The sequence below is a fragment of the Oncorhynchus gorbuscha genome, linkage group LG21, assembly GCF_021184085.1.
Source record: "Oncorhynchus gorbuscha isolate QuinsamMale2020 ecotype Even-year linkage group LG21, OgorEven_v1.0, whole genome shotgun sequence".
Classification (NCBI taxonomy): Eukaryota; Metazoa; Chordata; class Actinopteri; order Salmoniformes; family Salmonidae; genus Oncorhynchus; species Oncorhynchus gorbuscha.
The window spans coordinates 13,799,082-13,815,945 of record NC_060193.1 but is presented as its reverse complement, the minus strand read 5'-3'; the positions used below and the strand labels follow the sequence as shown (position 1 = coordinate 13,815,945).

General features: G+C 42.8%; 1 protein-coding gene and 1 long non-coding RNA gene across 4 annotated transcripts; both read right to left on the bottom strand.

Annotated features, from left to right (window-relative positions):
- Positions 1–453: 453 nt before the first annotated feature.
- Positions 454–2,244, bottom strand: LOC124007803. Its single transcript, XR_006834013.1, has 3 exons — positions 1,973–2,244; positions 1,745–1,803; positions 454–1,185 (listed from the first exon to the last, which is right to left on the bottom strand). It is a non-coding gene; the product is annotated as an uncharacterized LOC124007803 (long non-coding RNA).
- Positions 2,245–5,108: 2,864 nt separating this feature from the next.
- On the bottom strand, positions 5,109–10,259 carry LOC124007793 (macrophage mannose receptor 1-like). Of its 3 annotated transcripts, none has more exons than XM_046318557.1 (6): positions 10,103–10,259; positions 9,849–9,906; positions 8,984–9,352; positions 6,542–6,883; positions 5,763–5,863; positions 5,109–5,467 (listed from the first exon to the last, which is right to left on the bottom strand). In XM_046318557.1, exons 1-6 carry the CDS (start codon positions 10,130–10,132, stop codon positions 5,351–5,353), a joined length of 1,017 nt encoding a protein of 338 aa, XP_046174513.1. In that variant the 5' UTR covers positions 10,133–10,259; the 3' UTR covers positions 5,109–5,350. The 3 variants fall into 3 exon arrangements, 2 of the variants coding, with proteins under 2 accessions (XP_046174513.1, XP_046174514.1); XM_046318558.1 differs by having other exon boundaries at positions 5,109–5,455; XR_006834009.1 differs by having other exon boundaries at positions 5,409–5,455; positions 5,763–5,934.
- Between the last annotated feature and the right edge of the window lie 6,605 nt (positions 10,260–16,864).

Below are 16,864 nucleotides of genomic sequence, written 5' to 3'. Positions count from 1 at the left end.
ACCTGCCAAGAGAGGGCCGCCCTCCAAAACTCACGGACCAGGCAAGGAGGGCATGAATCAGAGAGGCAACAAAGAGACCAAAGATAGCCCTGATGGAGATGCAAAGCTCCATTGCAGAGATTGGAGTGTCTTTCCATAGGACCACTTTAAGCCATACACTCCACAGAGTTGGGATTTATGGAAGTGTGGCCAGAAAAATGCCATTGCTGAAATAAAAAAAGAAAACACCTGTGGGGATTTTTTTTTAATGGCAGGGAATGGGAAACTGGTCAGAATTGAAAGAGTGATGGATGGCCATAAATACAGGGAAATTCACGAGGGAAACCTGTTCCAGTCTTCCAGAGATATGAGACTGGGACGGAGGTTTTGCTAAAGCAACACTCAAGTGGTTTAAGGGGAAATATTTAAATGTCTTGGAATGGCCTAGTCAAAGCTCAGACCTCAATCCAATTGAGAATCTGTGGTATGAAAAGGTGGCTCTACAAAGTATTGACTTTGGGGGAGGGGGGTGAATAGTAATGCATGCTCAAGTTTGTTTCACAATCTTCAAAGTGGTAGGCATGTTGTGTAAATCAAATGATACAAACTCACAAAAAATGAATTGTAATTCCAGGCTGTAAGGCAACAAAATAGGAAAAATGCCAAGGGGGGTGAATACGTTCGCAAGCAACTGCATCCACATTGAATTTTCACAGTGTCTGGTTTGAATTCAGTGCCATAGTTATCACCAGGGGGTGGGGCTCCAGAGATTCTTTGAAAGGCAATTGGGCCTTGAGTGGTTCTGGAGCTAGCTCCACCCTAGCCACGCCCAACTCTATAGACACGAGGCTCACCGTGTACTGATTGGCTCTTGGAATCTCCGCTGACCTCATCTCTGATGTCATTACTGTGAGTCCTGATACCAAATGTTTTCACTGTGATGTCCTTCCTTTTCTTGCTGTCACCATCCTCTTCTTCCTCTGCAATCAGACATTCTCTAGAGTCAGCATTGTCTGTTGTGCTGCTGGACAAATCTGTCAGCTCCAGGCTTGTCTCTCTCGTCTCTTCCCTTGTCTCCATCTTCCCTGTCTCCACCACCAGTCCTGTTCATGTCTCCAGTCCTGTTTCCCCCAACCACCAAGTATCCTTAAGGGTTGTCTTGCATGGTGGTTCAATCCTGCATCCCCGTCCTTGTTGCCAGGGATACTGAAGGACAAAAGAGGGACAGAGTCGGGGCATAGTCCATTCAGGTTCTCTGAGTAACTTTGATATTTTACAATCATGATGTTGTCTTCCTGGGATGACTGACTGTAAATCCATGTGGAAAGGGAGGAACTTCTCTGCCAAATCGATAGAGATTAAAACTACAACCCCCCCCCCACACATAATCCTCAGTGCTAAATCATGCTAACCATAACTACTAATGCTAACCAGGCCCAAATGCTATAACCACGTCTAATATGCCAACCAGTGCTAACCAGACCATAATGCTATAACATTAACCCCTTCTGCTATGGTAACCATTTATGCTTACCAGGAGGATATTTTTCCAATTTGGTGTTTGTCCCATTTTGTGAATTTTGGGTTGGTGTGTGGACCCCAGAACTTACAACCATAAAAAGGCAATGTGTTCTATATGTAGTGACACTATAACTGATTTAAGTATTTTAGCCAGATCCTAAATCTAATTGTATGTTCCTTTTGATGGCATAGAAGGCCCTTCTTGCCTTGTCTCTCAGACTGTTCACAGCTTTGTGTAAGTTACCTGTGGTGCTGATGTTTAGGCCGAGGTCTCTCTCACCCTCTTATTCTCTCTTACTCTCTCTGTCAAAGACCAATATGTGGATGAGGAGAATTGTAAACAAATGAACAAAAACTACAGTTCAAATAATATGTAACACAAATGACAAAAAAACAAATGATACGAAAAGCCGTTTCCACATTTCAAATCATATTTTAGGCCTAAATAAACGTTTACATCTGGGTATCTTACCTTGTCTATGTTCCCGTAGTGACACCAGGCTACACTGGGAAGAGAGCATGAACAGATGACTTCCTTTGATACCAAGTGTAGCGGTTTTCTAGGTGTGGTGAAGGAGAGTCGGACCAAAACGCAGCGTGTAGATTGCGATCCATGTTTAATGAACAAAAAAACATAACACAAATCTAAAATACAAACACTACAAAACAAAGAATGTAACGAAAACCGAAACAGCCTATACTAGTGAAAACTAACACAGCCAGGAATAAGGACACTAAGCACAATCACCCACAAACCAACCAACCAACCAACCAAAGAATATGGCTGCCTAAATATGGTTCCCAATCAGAGACAACGATAAACACCTGCCTCTGATTGAGAACCACTCCAGACAGCCATAGACTTTGCTAGATCACCCCACTAGCTACAATCCCAATACATACCAAAACCCCAAGACAAAACACATCACAATACAAAAACCCCATGCCACACCCTGGCCTGACCCAAACATGAAGATAAACACAAAATACTTCGACCAGGGCGTGACACCAAGATCACGGCTATCAGTTCTAAAATATCAACAACTGTTAAAACTGTTAGAAGTTTTTTTTAAAAGTAGCTTACCTGTCTTTCAAGTTGTTTTATGTTAGTCTGGCTGACTGCGTCTCTCCCTCCCTCTCTTTCTCTCTCTTTTGCCCTTCTTCTTCCACTTTGCTGCTCTCGATGTCGCTCACACATCCATCCCTCATTTGCCTGTCCTCCTTTTTATGACATTTATCTATTTTCCTCCTCCATCTCCTCTACCCTATTGTTCTTTTCCTTTTAAACTTCTTTCTTTCTTTCTTTTTCTTTCTGTTCAATTGAAACCCAACAGACCTGAACGGAAACCATGAACCCTTAAATTCAATCATAATCTAAACATCAATTTATTCCATAGCTGTACGTTTGATATCGCATTCATGATTTAAATCCCCACTCTGTAATTCAAACAGCAACAAAATGGCAGCCCTGCCTCTTGGTTTCCTAAAAAGATGAGGGATGACACTAGGGAAATATAACCACCCTCAAATTTAATTGAACTGTAATTTATAATTTATTCAATTAGTATTTATCATTCATTTAAATGGCTTAAAAATCGCTGTGAAAATCTAGAGTGCGCCTTTAAGCAAATCATTGCGAGTGTGTATGGCTGCCTCTCAAAATGAATCTTAATCCCTGTTTTACTGCACTACCAGGGCCCATAGGGTTCCGTTTGAAGGTAGTGCACTATACAGGGAATATGGTGTTATTGGGACACAGACAGACTCACCTGGCTGGAACTGAAAGATGATCACACCGCTCGCTGAAGAATTCAAGGGCATATCCGACGACATATACATTTTCCCCATTTCAGTCATAAAGATAATATCAATGGGTTTATAGGTCCATTAGGGTTTTTTTTCTCTTTGTAATAGCTATAATGATGAACAATTTATGAACGATTTACAAACTATTCATAAATATTTCATTGGAATATGGCAGTTATAATGTGTTACTTCTATATCTTAATCTCACCATTCATCTGGTCCAGCAGACAATCTGACCTCTTCTTGAACACAGAAATAATAGTAACTATAACTCAAGTTTTAAAGTAAGTTTAACTCTTCAAATAATCCAGTGTTATAAATATTTTCTACAGTTTGTCAACCTCGGTATTAAAAGCAGAAACCATGATCTCCTCACCTCTTTCTTCCTCTCTCTCTCTCTCTCTCTCTTTCTCTGTCTCTCTATCGAGAGTCTCTCTGTGTGTGTTGCCTATTCTTCAGGAAGGTTCCTGAAATAGTTATCTTTTTCCTTACCCAAACTTGACTAACCGGTCCTAGATCATCGCAATGAATAGAATGCCTACCAGATCATGGGTGCCAAACTCAATCCATGGAGGGCCGAATGTCTGCTGGTTTTTTGTTTTTTCCTTTCAATTTGTGACCTAGACAACCAGGTGAGGGGAGATCCTAATTAATCAGTGACATTAATTGATGAATCAATTACAAGGGAAGAGTGAAAACTCTCCATGGAATGAATTTCACAACAGTGTCCTACATCATCAGGATCTAGGTAATGAAATGTCTTGAATAGAATAGAATATATTCTGTTTTCTTGCATGTCAGAAACAATTGTATTATCAGGTCATTTCTCCTTAAATGTTACATTTTCTAAATATAGCCAGTCATTGAATGTGTAACAAGGGCAACAGATGCACAAGGTAAACTGTAGATTATATGACTTCACATGTGTATCCTAGGAAGAAAAACATACACAGTAAAACCTTATCAATGAAATAATATTTAATGCTGTAAAACATATTAAAATCCCATAATTATTCAATACATAATCAATCACATAATAAAGCAATCAATCAATCAACTGATCAACAAATTAGATTTAAAATCAACCATTTACATATTCTCCCTGTGGGGACTGTTATGTTAAACCTACCTGAAAAAAACGACAGAATAAACACAGAGATACAGCTATTTCCCCTTTAACCGACAATGTAAATTCAAACTCACTCTTTCATGTTAAGGTACAGTAGTTGTTTACAGTTAGAAACAACAAGAAAAATAATAATTATTATTATTATTGAATCAATAACAAGAAAGCTGAAACTTTTAGATATTTCTTGGAATTATAGTTTGAACAATAAGTGTGAAAACAATCCAGATGCAATTTGACAGTATTAATATGTAACGGTTGTTGGCTACTGAGTATAAAGAACAGGATTCAAAGAATATACGTTTTTATTTTAATATATAAAAGTTGGGAGAAACGAAGGGTACTTGAACGACTATATTTAATTTCTACATGGTTAAACTGAGGTTAAGGTTAGGGTTAAGGGATTGGTTAAGGTTAGGGTTAAGGTCAGGGTTAGGGAGTTGGATAAGGTTAGGGTTAGGGGTTTGGTTAAGGTCAGGGTTAGAGGGTTGGTTAGGGTTAAGGTCAGGGTTAGGGGGTTAGTTAAGGTTAGGGTTAGGGGGTTGGTTAAGGTTAGGGTTAGGGGTTTGGTTAAGGTCAGGGTTAGAGGGTTGGTTAGGGTTAAGGTCAGGGTTAGGGGGTTACTTAAGGTCAGGGTTAGTTGGTTAGTTAAGGTTAGGGTTAGGGAGTTGGTTAAGGTTAGGGTTAGGGGTTTGGTAAAGGTCAGGGTTAGAGGGTTGGTTAGGGTTAAGGTCAGGGTTAGGGGGTTACTTAAGGTTAGGGTTAGGGGGTTGGTTAACGTTAGGGACACGGTAAGGGTTAGTTTTCAGGGTTTTGATTAGTCGGGCTGTCAATGAGATGTTGGTCAGAAAAGTCCCCATAGTCTCTACTGTAATGGTATTTACAGTTCCAGCTTAATATCGGTTGAGTTTCTCCTCTTTAATTCTTCTTTTCTTCCTTGTGGAAGATCTTTCCATCGGTCTGCTCCTTCCATCTCAGTTTGACGTCATCAGAAATCCCCTTCTCCCTCAGCTCTTTCCTTATCTGGAACACAAACTAGTCTGACTAGTCTACCAACTATGCAGCCAGTACTGGCTAACACTTTACTGTATTCCTCATTCATAAAGCCTTTATAACAGCTACATAAGAAATTATAGCATCAGTCATAGGCGGTAATAAACATTATGAACAATAGCATAATATGTTTTAAATGTACTGTAGTTGTAATGGTCATTATAGATGACAGGTACTACATCTATAGTCAATGGTATATATTATGGCCAGATACTGCAGTAAGCCTTTATCACTTGTACTAAACTGGTTTCAACGAGGAAGAGAAGGTGAAATTCACCTGCTGCAAGATGACCTCCTGAGTGGCAGGATCAGTCAGGTCCATGTTCTGGTCCTTTGGGGTCAGCTTCACTCTCACCACCTGCTGTGTCTTCACTGGAGCTAACAGAGATAGACGGAGACAAAGAGACAGCCGCATGTACCTATACAAGACGCCGGCCTCCTCATTGTCCCTAGAATTTCAAAGCAAAGAGCAGAAGGCAGGGCTTTCTCTTATAAAGCAACATTTTTATGGAATGGCCTGCCGATCCATGTGAGAGACGCAGACTCGGTCTAAACATTTAAGTCTATACTTGACTTGAGTGGGTTGAGTCACTGACATGACTGTCCTGTCTGGTTTTTCTCCCCCTCGGTCTTTTGATGTGGGGAGATCTTTGTGGGCTATACTCGGCCTTGTCTCAGGGTAGTAGGTTGGTGGTCTGTTGATATCCCTCTGTTGGTGGTGGTGGGGGGGGGGCTGTGCTTTGGTAAAGTAGGTGGGGTTATATCCTGCCTAGTTGGTCCTATCTCAGTAACCAGTATCTATCCTGAAATAATCTATGTGCTGGGGGGGCTAGGGTCAGTCTGTCCTATCTGGCGAAATTCTCCTGTCTTATCTGGTGTCCTGGATGAATTGAAGTATTCTCCCACTGATTTCCTCTCCCTTTCTCTCCATGTCCCTCTCATCTCCCAGAGGATCTGAGCCCTAGGACCACACATGGACAGAGACACAGACGCAGATCCTTCTCAGCAGTGTTTGTGACCTGAGGATGAATGTGATAAAAAAGGAGCATGACTCACCACCGTAGCAAATGAAGGGACTGTTTATGTAACACTGCATATCATCCCATCTTCCCAAGTTATTCAACCTTGTCGAGGCACAGTTCTGAGTTCCTTTGGAATTGTTGGGCTTTTCCTTTATCCAGTATGTGAATGAGGAGTTACTTCCGGCCGACCACTTCCAGGAGTCTCTGAACAGGCCGATCCAAAATTCATTAGCAGCAGCCACTGTCACTACCTCATGGGTCTGAGTCTGGTTCCTCACACTGGCCAGGTCTGTGTAGTACTTCCTGCAGTAACTCTGCGCCTCGTGCCACGTTTTAGTCTCATTAATGAAATGGAAAGACTCCTTAGAATTTTTCACTGTAATGTAAGAATGACATTAAGTCAGATTGGGTGTTATTCTGATGGAACTACTACAGTATTGTATTTCCTTGATCAACAGATATTTGATGAATATTTTGATATACATGTATTTCACACTGCTCCAAAAAATAAAGGGAACACTAAAATAACACATCCTAGATCTGAATGAATTAAATATTCTTATTAAATACTTTTTTCTTTACATAGTTGAATGTGCTCACAACAAAATCACACAAAAATGATCAATGGAAATCAAATTTATCAACCCATGGAGGTCTGGATTTGGAGTCACACTCAAAATTAAAGTGGAAAACCAGACTACTGATCCAACGTTGATGTAATGTCCTTAGAAACAAGTCAAAAAGAGGCTCAGTAGTGTGTGTGGCCTCCACGTGCCTGTATGACCTCCCTACAACGCCTGGGCATGCTCCTGATGAGGTGGCGGATGGTCTCCTGAGGGATCTCCTCCCAGACCTGGACTAGGCATCCGCCAACTCCTGGACAGTCTGTGGTGCAACGTGGCGTTGGTGGATGGAGCGAGACATGATGTCCTAGATGTGCTCAATTGGATTCAGGTCTGGGGAACAGGCGGGCCAGTCCATAGCATCAATGCCTTCCTCTTGCAGGAACTGCTGACACACTCCAGCCACATGAGGTCTAGCATTGTCTTGCATTAGGAGGAACCCAGGGCCAATCGCACCAGCATATGGTCTCACAAGGGGTCTGAGGATCTCATCTCGGTACCTAATGGCAGTCAGGCTACCTCTGGCGAGCACATGCAGGGCTGTGCGGCCCCCCAATGTAATGTCACCCCACACCATCACTGACCCACCGCCAAACTGGTCATGCTGGAGGATGTTGCAGGCAGCAGAATGTTCTCCACGGCGTCTCCAGACTGTCACGTCTGTCACATGTGCTCAGTGTGAACCTGCTTTCATCTGTGAAGAGCACAGGGTGCCAGTGGCGAATTTGCCAATCTTGGTGTTCTCTGGCAAATGCCAAACGTCCTGCACGGTGTTGGGCTGTAAGCACAACCCCCACCTTTGGATGTCGGACCCTCATACCACCCTCATGGAGTCTGTTTCTGACCGTTTGAGCAGACACATGCACATTTGTGGCCTGCTGGAGGTCATTTTGCAGGGCTCTGGCAGTGCTCCTCCTGCTCCTCCTTGCACAAAGGCAGAGGTAGCGGTCGTGCTGCTGGGTTGTTGCCCTCCTACGGCCTCCTCCACATCTCCTGATGTACTGGCCTGTCTCCTGGTAGCGCCTCCATGCTCTGGACACTACGCTGACAGACACAGCAAACCTTCTTGCCACAGCTCACATTGACGTGCCATCCTGGATGAGCTGCACTACCTACCTGAGCCACTTGTGTGGGTTGTAGACTCCGTCTCATGCTACCACTAGAGTGAAAGCACCGCCAGCATTCAAAAGTGACCAAAACATCAGCCAGGAAGCATAGGAACTGAGAAGTGGTCTGGTCACCACCTGCAGAACCACTCCTTTATTGGGAGTGTCTTGTTAATTGCCTATAGTTTCCACCTGTTGTCTATTCCATTCGCACAATAGCATGTGAAAGTTATTGTCAATCAGTGTTGCTTCCTAAGTGGACAGTTTGATTTCACAGAAGTGTGATTGACTTGGAGTTACATTGTGTTGTTTAAGTGTTCCCTTTATTTTTTTGAGCAGGTGTCGAAAGCATTCAACAGGGATTCCAATGCATCCCACAGTTGTGTCAAGTTGGCTGGATGTCCTTTGGGCGGTGGACCATTCTTGATACACATGGGAAACGGTTGAGCAATAATAATCCAGCAGCGTCACGGTTCTTGACACCTGGCACCTACTACCAGACCCTGTTCAAAGGCACTTACATTTTTTGTCTTTCCCGTTCACCCTGTGAATGGCACACATACACAATCCATGCCTCAACTGTCTCAAGGCTTTAAACATCCTTCTTTATCCTGTCTCCTCCCCTTCAGCTACAACGATTGACGTGGATTTTTACCATTGACATCAATAAGGGATCATAGCTTTCACCTGGATTCACCTGGTCAGTCTGTCATGGAAAGAGCCAGTGTTCCTAATAGGGTTACTTACCACCATTGCAGATGAAGAAATGTTGTGAGTTACACGAGGCATCATTCCATTGACCACTGCGTCTCATAAATACACAGTCCTCCTTCCCTCCGGCATTATTGGGTTCGGTCTCTTCCCAGTTGACATATCCCTGACTGTAATCTCTGTCTGCCAGAGACCACTGCCACTCTCCCCTCTGCAGCCCTATCCAGGCTGATCCATTATAACCACTGTCTACAGTGTTGATCAGTCTGTTCATATCCTCCATGTTTTCTATGGTAGCCAGGTCAGTGAACCTCTCTCTGCAGAATCTCTGTGCTTCAGTCCAGGTCTTATTCATGTTCACAAAGTGGTACTCATGAGCAAGGCATGAGGAGAGAGTGTAGAGCTCTGTGGAGAAGTCCATTATCTCATTCATATTTTCACTATAGTGTCTATGTGAGGAACATTATCTACATGTTGGAAGTACTGGTTCAATAACGACCTTTACGAGAGGAGTGGGCTGTTTTTTCTATCGGACCCAAATCCCCGATGCAAATTCGATACAGTTAATAAATACATTCTACGTCACATCTTGATATCAAACTTGACTGTCTTGCAATGTTAGAAGAATAAACAGGCTTGCAATTGAGCTTTGCGCCATGGTGTGCTCTCCATGCAGTGTGACGCTGACAAACAAACAGCTCACTTTTTGACCAGCATACCTATACATATAAATGTTTTTACCAAACAAATGATTATATTTTCTAACTACTATAGCCTGTAGATATCCATTCCAGCGCAATATGTGAATATACTTGTAAATGGAAAATTCTGCCAGATAAATGTTTTCCACTTAAAATCTCAAATCTGGATTTAAAAACAAAACCTTGATAAAGACACTGACCAGAGAGAAACAGGACCAGCACCTTCTTGTCCATGACATAATAACAGACCTCTTGTACCTACAGACCAAAGGTGAATACATTTAGACATGATTGTTTCATCCTCATCACCCTTAAAAGTGGCTGTTGCCAACATACTGATACATATGATACATTTTACATTTTGATACATATGATACATTTGATGAATTATGTGGTTATCACTTTTGTAAAGAAAACTTGCTAGCTTTCCTCTGTACTGGTGAAATGTCCTTACCTGATGTAGTTCTGTGGAGTCTCTGTTCATCCGAATCTCTCTCTGAATGGAGCACTGTCTATAATCCCTGTCAGAATAAAGTTGTTGCCAGTACACCTATTCATCTCTGTGTTTATCACATGTTTTAGTGTGTTAAAGAACACACCACCATTCTCTGTACCACCACAACAGAGATAACAGAGATAACAGAGATAGTGAAAGGAGTAGTGTTAGCCTTTTGCATGTTAGTCTTTTGCATGTTAGCCTTTTGCATTTTTTTGACTGTTCATGTCCCTTCTGAAAAACAGCTTCTATCTCAAGGCCAGACTGTTTAACAGCCATCACTAACATTTAGTGGCTGTTGCCAACATACTGAATCATCTGTAGCCACTTTAATAATGAAAAATGTATGTAATGACTGTATCACCAGCCACTTTAAACAATGCCACTTTATATAATGTTTACATACCCTACATTACTCATCTCATATGTAAATTCTGTACTCTGTACCATCTACTGCATCATGCCATCTTGATTTAATAAATGTATCACTAGCCACTTTAAACAATGCCACTTTTATATGTTTACATGCCCTACATTACCCATCTCATATGTATATACTGTACTCTGAACCATCTACTGCATCTTGCCATCTTAATGTAACAAATGTATCACTAGCCACTTTAAACAATGCCACTTTTATATGTTTACATACCCTACATTACCCATCTCATATGCATATACTGTACTCTATACCTTCTACTGCATCTTGCCTATGCCGTTCGGCCATTGCTCATTCATATATTTTTATGTACATATTTTTATTAATTCCTGGCTCTTGACCGTCGCCTCTCCCAAGTCCGTACAGAAGTTCCAACGATGGGACAAGACTGTAACTACCAATTGGGGAGGAAAGCGTAAAATAAAAAAGGCAGGATGTAAATTGTGGCTTACGATTAAAGGTTTCCAGTCTAATCCAACCCAAACTCTAAACTTAACCTAACCCCGACCTTAAACATATTGCCTAAACTTAACCCATAAAATGAGTTGAAGTTGGGGTTTGCCCTAGGCACTGATCGTGAGTAATGGTTAAGGTCACGATTGAGGGAGAGGAAGCTGATCCAAGATCTTTATTGCACCTGGGGGAAACTTCACCCCAGAGTGTCTTTTAGTCCTATGTAAAACATGGCAGCCACAGTCAAATGAGCGGACTGTCGTCAAACATTTCAACAGCCATTTGCATCAGAGGCTAATTTAACAGTTCCATGGTATTGTCTGTCAATATTTAGAGAAACTATTCTTGCTTTAAAAAAAACAATCTTTCTGACATTTTCTTCTTATCTGTTGTGTCACCAGGCTCTACAGTTCTCGATTAGGACGGCAAACTACACCTTTTATCTGTTACGCAGTTTAGTTGTGCAAAATAAGCTCATCCTTTTTCTGTGTAGGTCCGGGGTGACGTTTCCCCTAGGTACAGATCTAAAGGTTCTACAGCTGCAAAATCGAGAGCATCCGATCTGGTTGCATCACTGCCTGGTACGGCAATTTCTTGGCCTCTGACCTCAAGGCACTACAGAGGGTAGTGCGTACGGACCAGTACATCACTGGGGCTAAGCTGCCTGCCATCCAAGCCCTCTACACCAGGCGGTGTCAGAGGAAGGCCCTAAAAATGTTCAAAGACCCCATCCACCCCAGTCATTAAATCAAATGTATTTATATAGCCCTTCTTACATCAGCTGATATATCAAAGTGCTGTAAAGAAACCCAGCCTAAAAACCCCAAACAGCAAGCAATGCTGGTGCAAGCAATGCAGTCATAGACTGTTCTCTCTACAGTGGTACCAGAGTGCCAAGTCTAGGACAAAAAGGCTTCTCAACAGTTTTTACCCCCAAGCAATAAGACTCCTGAACAGGTAATCAAATGGCTACCTGGACTATTTGCATTGTGTGCCCCCCCAACCCCTATTTTTCACACTGCTGCTACTCTCTGTGTATCATATATGCATAGTCACTTTAAATATACATTCATGATTTTCATGGGCCTGTATGAAACACAGTCATATGCAAATGATACAGGTAAAGAGATGGGGTGTAGACAATGGCACTGTGAACTATTTGTGACAGACAGTTTTGCATGGATAGCATAAACATCATAAACAGAACTGGGTTCAAGAGGAGAAGAGAGAGATGAGGTGTTGAGAGAAGAGAGAGATGAGGTGTTGAGAGATGAGGTGTTGGGAGAAGAGAGAGATGAGGTGTTGAGAGAAGAGAGAGATGAGGTGTTGGGAAAAGAGAGAAGAGAGAGATGATGTGTTGGGAAAAGAGAGAAGAGAGAGATGAGGTGTTGGGAAAAGAGAGAATAGAGAGATGAGGTGTTGGGAAAAGAGAGAAGAGAGAGATGAGGTGTTGAGAGAATATAGAGATGAGAGAAGAGAGAGATGAGGTGTTTGGAGAAGAGAGAGATGAGGTGTTGAGAGAAGAGAGAAGAGAGAGATGAGGTGTTGGGAGAAGAGAGAAGAGAGAAGAGAGAGATGAGGTGTTGAGAGAAGAGAGAGATGAGGTGTTGAGAGAAGAGAGAGATGAAGTGTTGAGAGAAGAGAGAGATGAGGTGTTGAGAGAAGAGAGAGATGAGGTGTTGAGAGAAGAGAGAGATGAGGTGTTGGGAGAAAAGAGAAGAGAGAGATGAGGTGTTGGGAGAAGAGAGAGAGATGAGGTGTTGAGAAGAGAGAGAGATGAGGTGTTGAGAGAAGAGAGAGATGAGGTGTTGGAAGACGAGAGAGATGAGGTGTTGGAAGACGAGAGAAGAGAGAGATGAGGTGTTGAGAGAATATAGAGATGAGAGACGAGAGAGATGAGGTGTTGGGAGAAGAGAGAAGAGAGAGATGAGGTGTTGAGAGAATATAGAGATGAGGTGTTGGGAGAAGAGAGAGAGATGAGGTGTTGGGAGAAGAGAGAGATGAGGTGTTGGGAGAAGAGAGAGATGAGGTGTTGGGAGAAGAGAGAAGAGAGAGATGAGGTGTTGAGAGAATATAGAGATGAGGTGTTGGGAGAAGAGAGAGAGATGAGGTGTTGAGAGAAGAGAGAGATGAGGTGTTGGGAGAAGAGAGAAGAGAGATGAGGTGTTGAGAGATGAGGTGTTGGGAGAAGAGAGAGATGAGGTGTTGGAAGATGAGAGATGAGGTGTTGGGAGAAGAGAGAGATGAGGTGTTGGGAGAAGAGAGAAGAGAGAGATGAGGTGTTGGGAGAAGAGAGAGAGATGAGGTGTTGAGAGAAGAGAGAGATGAGGTGTTGGGAGAAGAGAGAAGAGAGAAGATAGAGATGAGGTGTTGAGAGATGATGTGTTGGGAGAAGAGAGGGAGAGACAACAACACAGTAATACAATAAGAACACAAGTCTGAACTACAAGAATTGTCTGTCCTCTTTGTACACTGGTAAGATTTGCTGGTTCAGGAAAATAAGATACACACTGACATAGTGCATAGAACTGTGCTGCCCTACCAAGCAAAAAGTCAGTAACTGCTCATTGCGTGGAACTGAGAGAAAATGCTTGTATTTACCCTGGTTTCACAGTAACTTTATGCAGTTACTGCTAACATGACCCCCATTTTCTCCAAAACACAATACAATAGAGGCAGGATACTTGTAGAGGCAGGATACTTTCCCCCCATTCCCTGTATAGTGCACTACTACTATGGGCCCCATGTTATTGTTCAATTTTGTTGATGATGATGATGATTCTACTACTGGTGGTGATGATGATGAATCTACTGCTGGTGGTGATGATGATGAATCTACTGCTGGTGGTGATGTTGATGATTCTACTGATGTTGGTGATGATTCTACTGCTGGTGGTGATGATTCTACTGCTGGTGGTGATGATGATGATTCTACTGATGTTGGTGATGATTCTACTGCTGGTGGTGATGATTCTACTGCTGGTGGTGATGATGATGATTCTACTGATGTTGGTGATGATTCTACTGCTGGTGGTGATGATTCTACTGCTGGTGGTGATGATGATGATTCTACTGATGTTGGTGATGATTCTACTGCTGGTGGTGATGATTCTACTGCTGGTGGCGATGTTGATGATTCTACTGCTGGTGGTGATGATTCTACTGCTGGTGGTGTTGATTCTACTGCTGGTGGTGATGATGATGATTCTACTGCTGGTGGCGATGTTGATGATTCTACTGCTGGTGGCGATGTTGATGATTCTACTGCTGGTGGTGATGGTGATGATTCTACTGCTGGTGGCGATGTTGATGATTCTACTGCTGGTGGCGATGTTGATGATTCTACTGCTGGTGGTGATGATGATGATTCTACTGCTGGTGGCGATGTTGATGATTCTACTGTTGGTGGCGATGTTGATGATTCTACTGCTGGTGGTGATGGTGATGATTCTACTGCTGGTGGCGATGTTGATGATTCTACTGCTGGTGGCGATGTTGATGATTCTACTGCTGGTGGTGATGGTGATGATTCTACTTCTGGTGGCGATGTTGATGATTCTACTGCTGGTGGCGATGTTGATGATTCTACTGCTGGTGGTGATGGTGATGGTTCTACTGCTGGTGGCGATGTTGATGATTCTACTGCTGGTGGCGATGTTGATGATTCTACTGCTGGTGGTGATGGTGATGATTCTACTGCTGGTGGTGATGGTGATGATTCTGTTGGTGGTGATGGTTCTACTGCTGGTGGGGATGGTTATGATTCCACTGCTTGTGGTGATTCTACTGCTGGTGGTGATGATTCTACTGCCGGTGGGGGTGGTGATGATTCTTCTGCTGGTGTTGATGGTGATGATTCTGTTGGTGGTGATTGTTCTACTGCTGGTGCTGCTGTTGATGATTCTACTGCTGGTGGTGATTGTTCTACTGCTGGTGGTGATGATTCTACTGCTGGTGGTGATGATTCTACTGCTGGTGGTGATGATTCTACTGCTGGTGGTGATGGTGATGATTCTACTGTTGGTGGTGATGATGATGATTCTACTGCTGGTGGTGATGGTGATGATTCTACTGCTGGTGGTGATGATGATGATTCTACTGCTGGTGGTGATGTTAGTGATTCTACTGCTGGTGGTGATGGTGATGATTCTACTGCTGGTGGTGATGATGATGATTCTACTGCTGGTGGTGATGGTGAAGATTCTACTGCTGGTGGTGATGGTGATGATTCTACTGCTGGTGGTGATGGTGATGATTCTACTGCTGGTGGTGATGATTCTACTGCTGGTGGTGATGATTCTACTGCTGGTGGTGATGATTATACTGTTAATGGTGATGATTCTACTGATAATAGCATTAGCTATAAATTATTGTTCAGTTTGCTCTCTAAGACAAGGTTCTACTTCTCGTTCTTGGTACTTCATATTACCAAACAATTATCTCATCCAATGGCATATATCAATTGTCAATTCTAGATATTCCCATCTCAAATACAACTCCTCCTGGACAAACTCAAGGAGAGTAGTGAGCCTCTAGGTCATATACTATATCAAGATACGTTTCGACATCAGAGGGGACATACAATGGCTCCAGACACTGCCATACTCCTCCCCCCAATGGGAAAAGTAGGGAGTGACTGGTGTACAGACATTGTGGAGCCAACTAACTGGTTCCCCATTAATCACGCCAAATCAAATCAAATCAAATCAAAATGTATTTGTCAAATCAAATTTTATTCGTCACATACACATGGTTAGCAGATGTTAATGCGAGTGTAGCGAAATGCTTGTGCTTCTAGTTCCGACAATGCAGTGATAACCAACAAGTAATCTAACTAACAATTCCAAAACTACTGTCTTATACACAGTGTAAGGGGATAAAGAATATGTACATAAGGATATATGAATGAGTGATGGTACAGAGCAGCATACAGTAGATGGTATCGAGTACAGTATATACATATGAGATGAGTATGTAGACAAAGTAAACAAAGTGGCATAGTTAAAGTGGCTAGTGATACATGTATTACATAAGGATGCAGTCGATGATGTAGAGTACAGTATATACGTATGCATATGAGATGAATAATGTAGGGTAAGTAACATTATATAAGGTAGCATTGTTTAAAGTGGCTAGTAATATATTTACATCATTTCCCATCAATTCCCATTATTAAAGTGGCTGGAGTTGGGTCAGTGTCAATGACAGTGTGCTGGCAGCAGCCACTCAATCTTAGTGGTGGCTGTTTAACAGTCTGATGGCCTTGAGATAGAAGCTGTTTTTCAGTCTCTCGGTCCCAGCTTTGATGCACCTGTACTGACCTCGCCTTCTGGATGATAGTGGGGTGAACAGGCAGTGGTTCGGGTGGTTGATGTCCTTGATGATCTTTATGGCCTTCCTGTAACATCGGGTGGTGTAGGTGTCCTGGAGGGCAGGTAGTTTGCCCCCGGTGATGCGTTGTGCAGACCTCACTACCCTCTGGAGAGCCTTACGGTTGAGGGCAGAGCAGTTGCCGTACCAGGCGGTGATACAGCCCGCCAGGATGCTCTCGATTGTGCATCTGTAGAAGTTTGTGAGTGCTTTTGGTGACAAGCCAAATTTCTTCAGCCTCCTGAGGTTGAAGAGGCGCTGCTGCGCCTTCTTCACGACGCTGTCAGTGTGAGTGGACCAATTCAGTTTGTCTGTGATGTGTATGCCGAGGAACTTAAAACTTGCTACCCTCTCCACTACTGTTCCATCGATGTGGATAGGGGTTGTTCCCTCTGCTGTTTCCTGAAGTCCACAATCATCTCCTTAGTTTTGTTGACGTTGAGTGTGAGGTTATTTTC

What these genes read in the sequence shown, in the direction of transcription:
- LOC124007793 (XM_046318557.1), bottom strand. Translation starts at nt 10,132, where the DNA reads ATGAACAGAGACTCCACAGAACTACATCAG. An exon ending in TTTCTTCATCTGCAATGGTG is followed by an intron (nt 6,884 to 8,983) that starts GTAAGTAACCCT and finishes CTTACATTACAG; the next exon opens with TGAAAAATTCTAAGGAGTCT. An exon ending in AGGAGGTCATCTTGCAGCAG is followed by an intron (nt 5,468 to 5,762) that starts GTGAATTTCACC and finishes TAGTCAGACTAG; the next exon opens with TTTGTGTTCCAGATAAGGAA.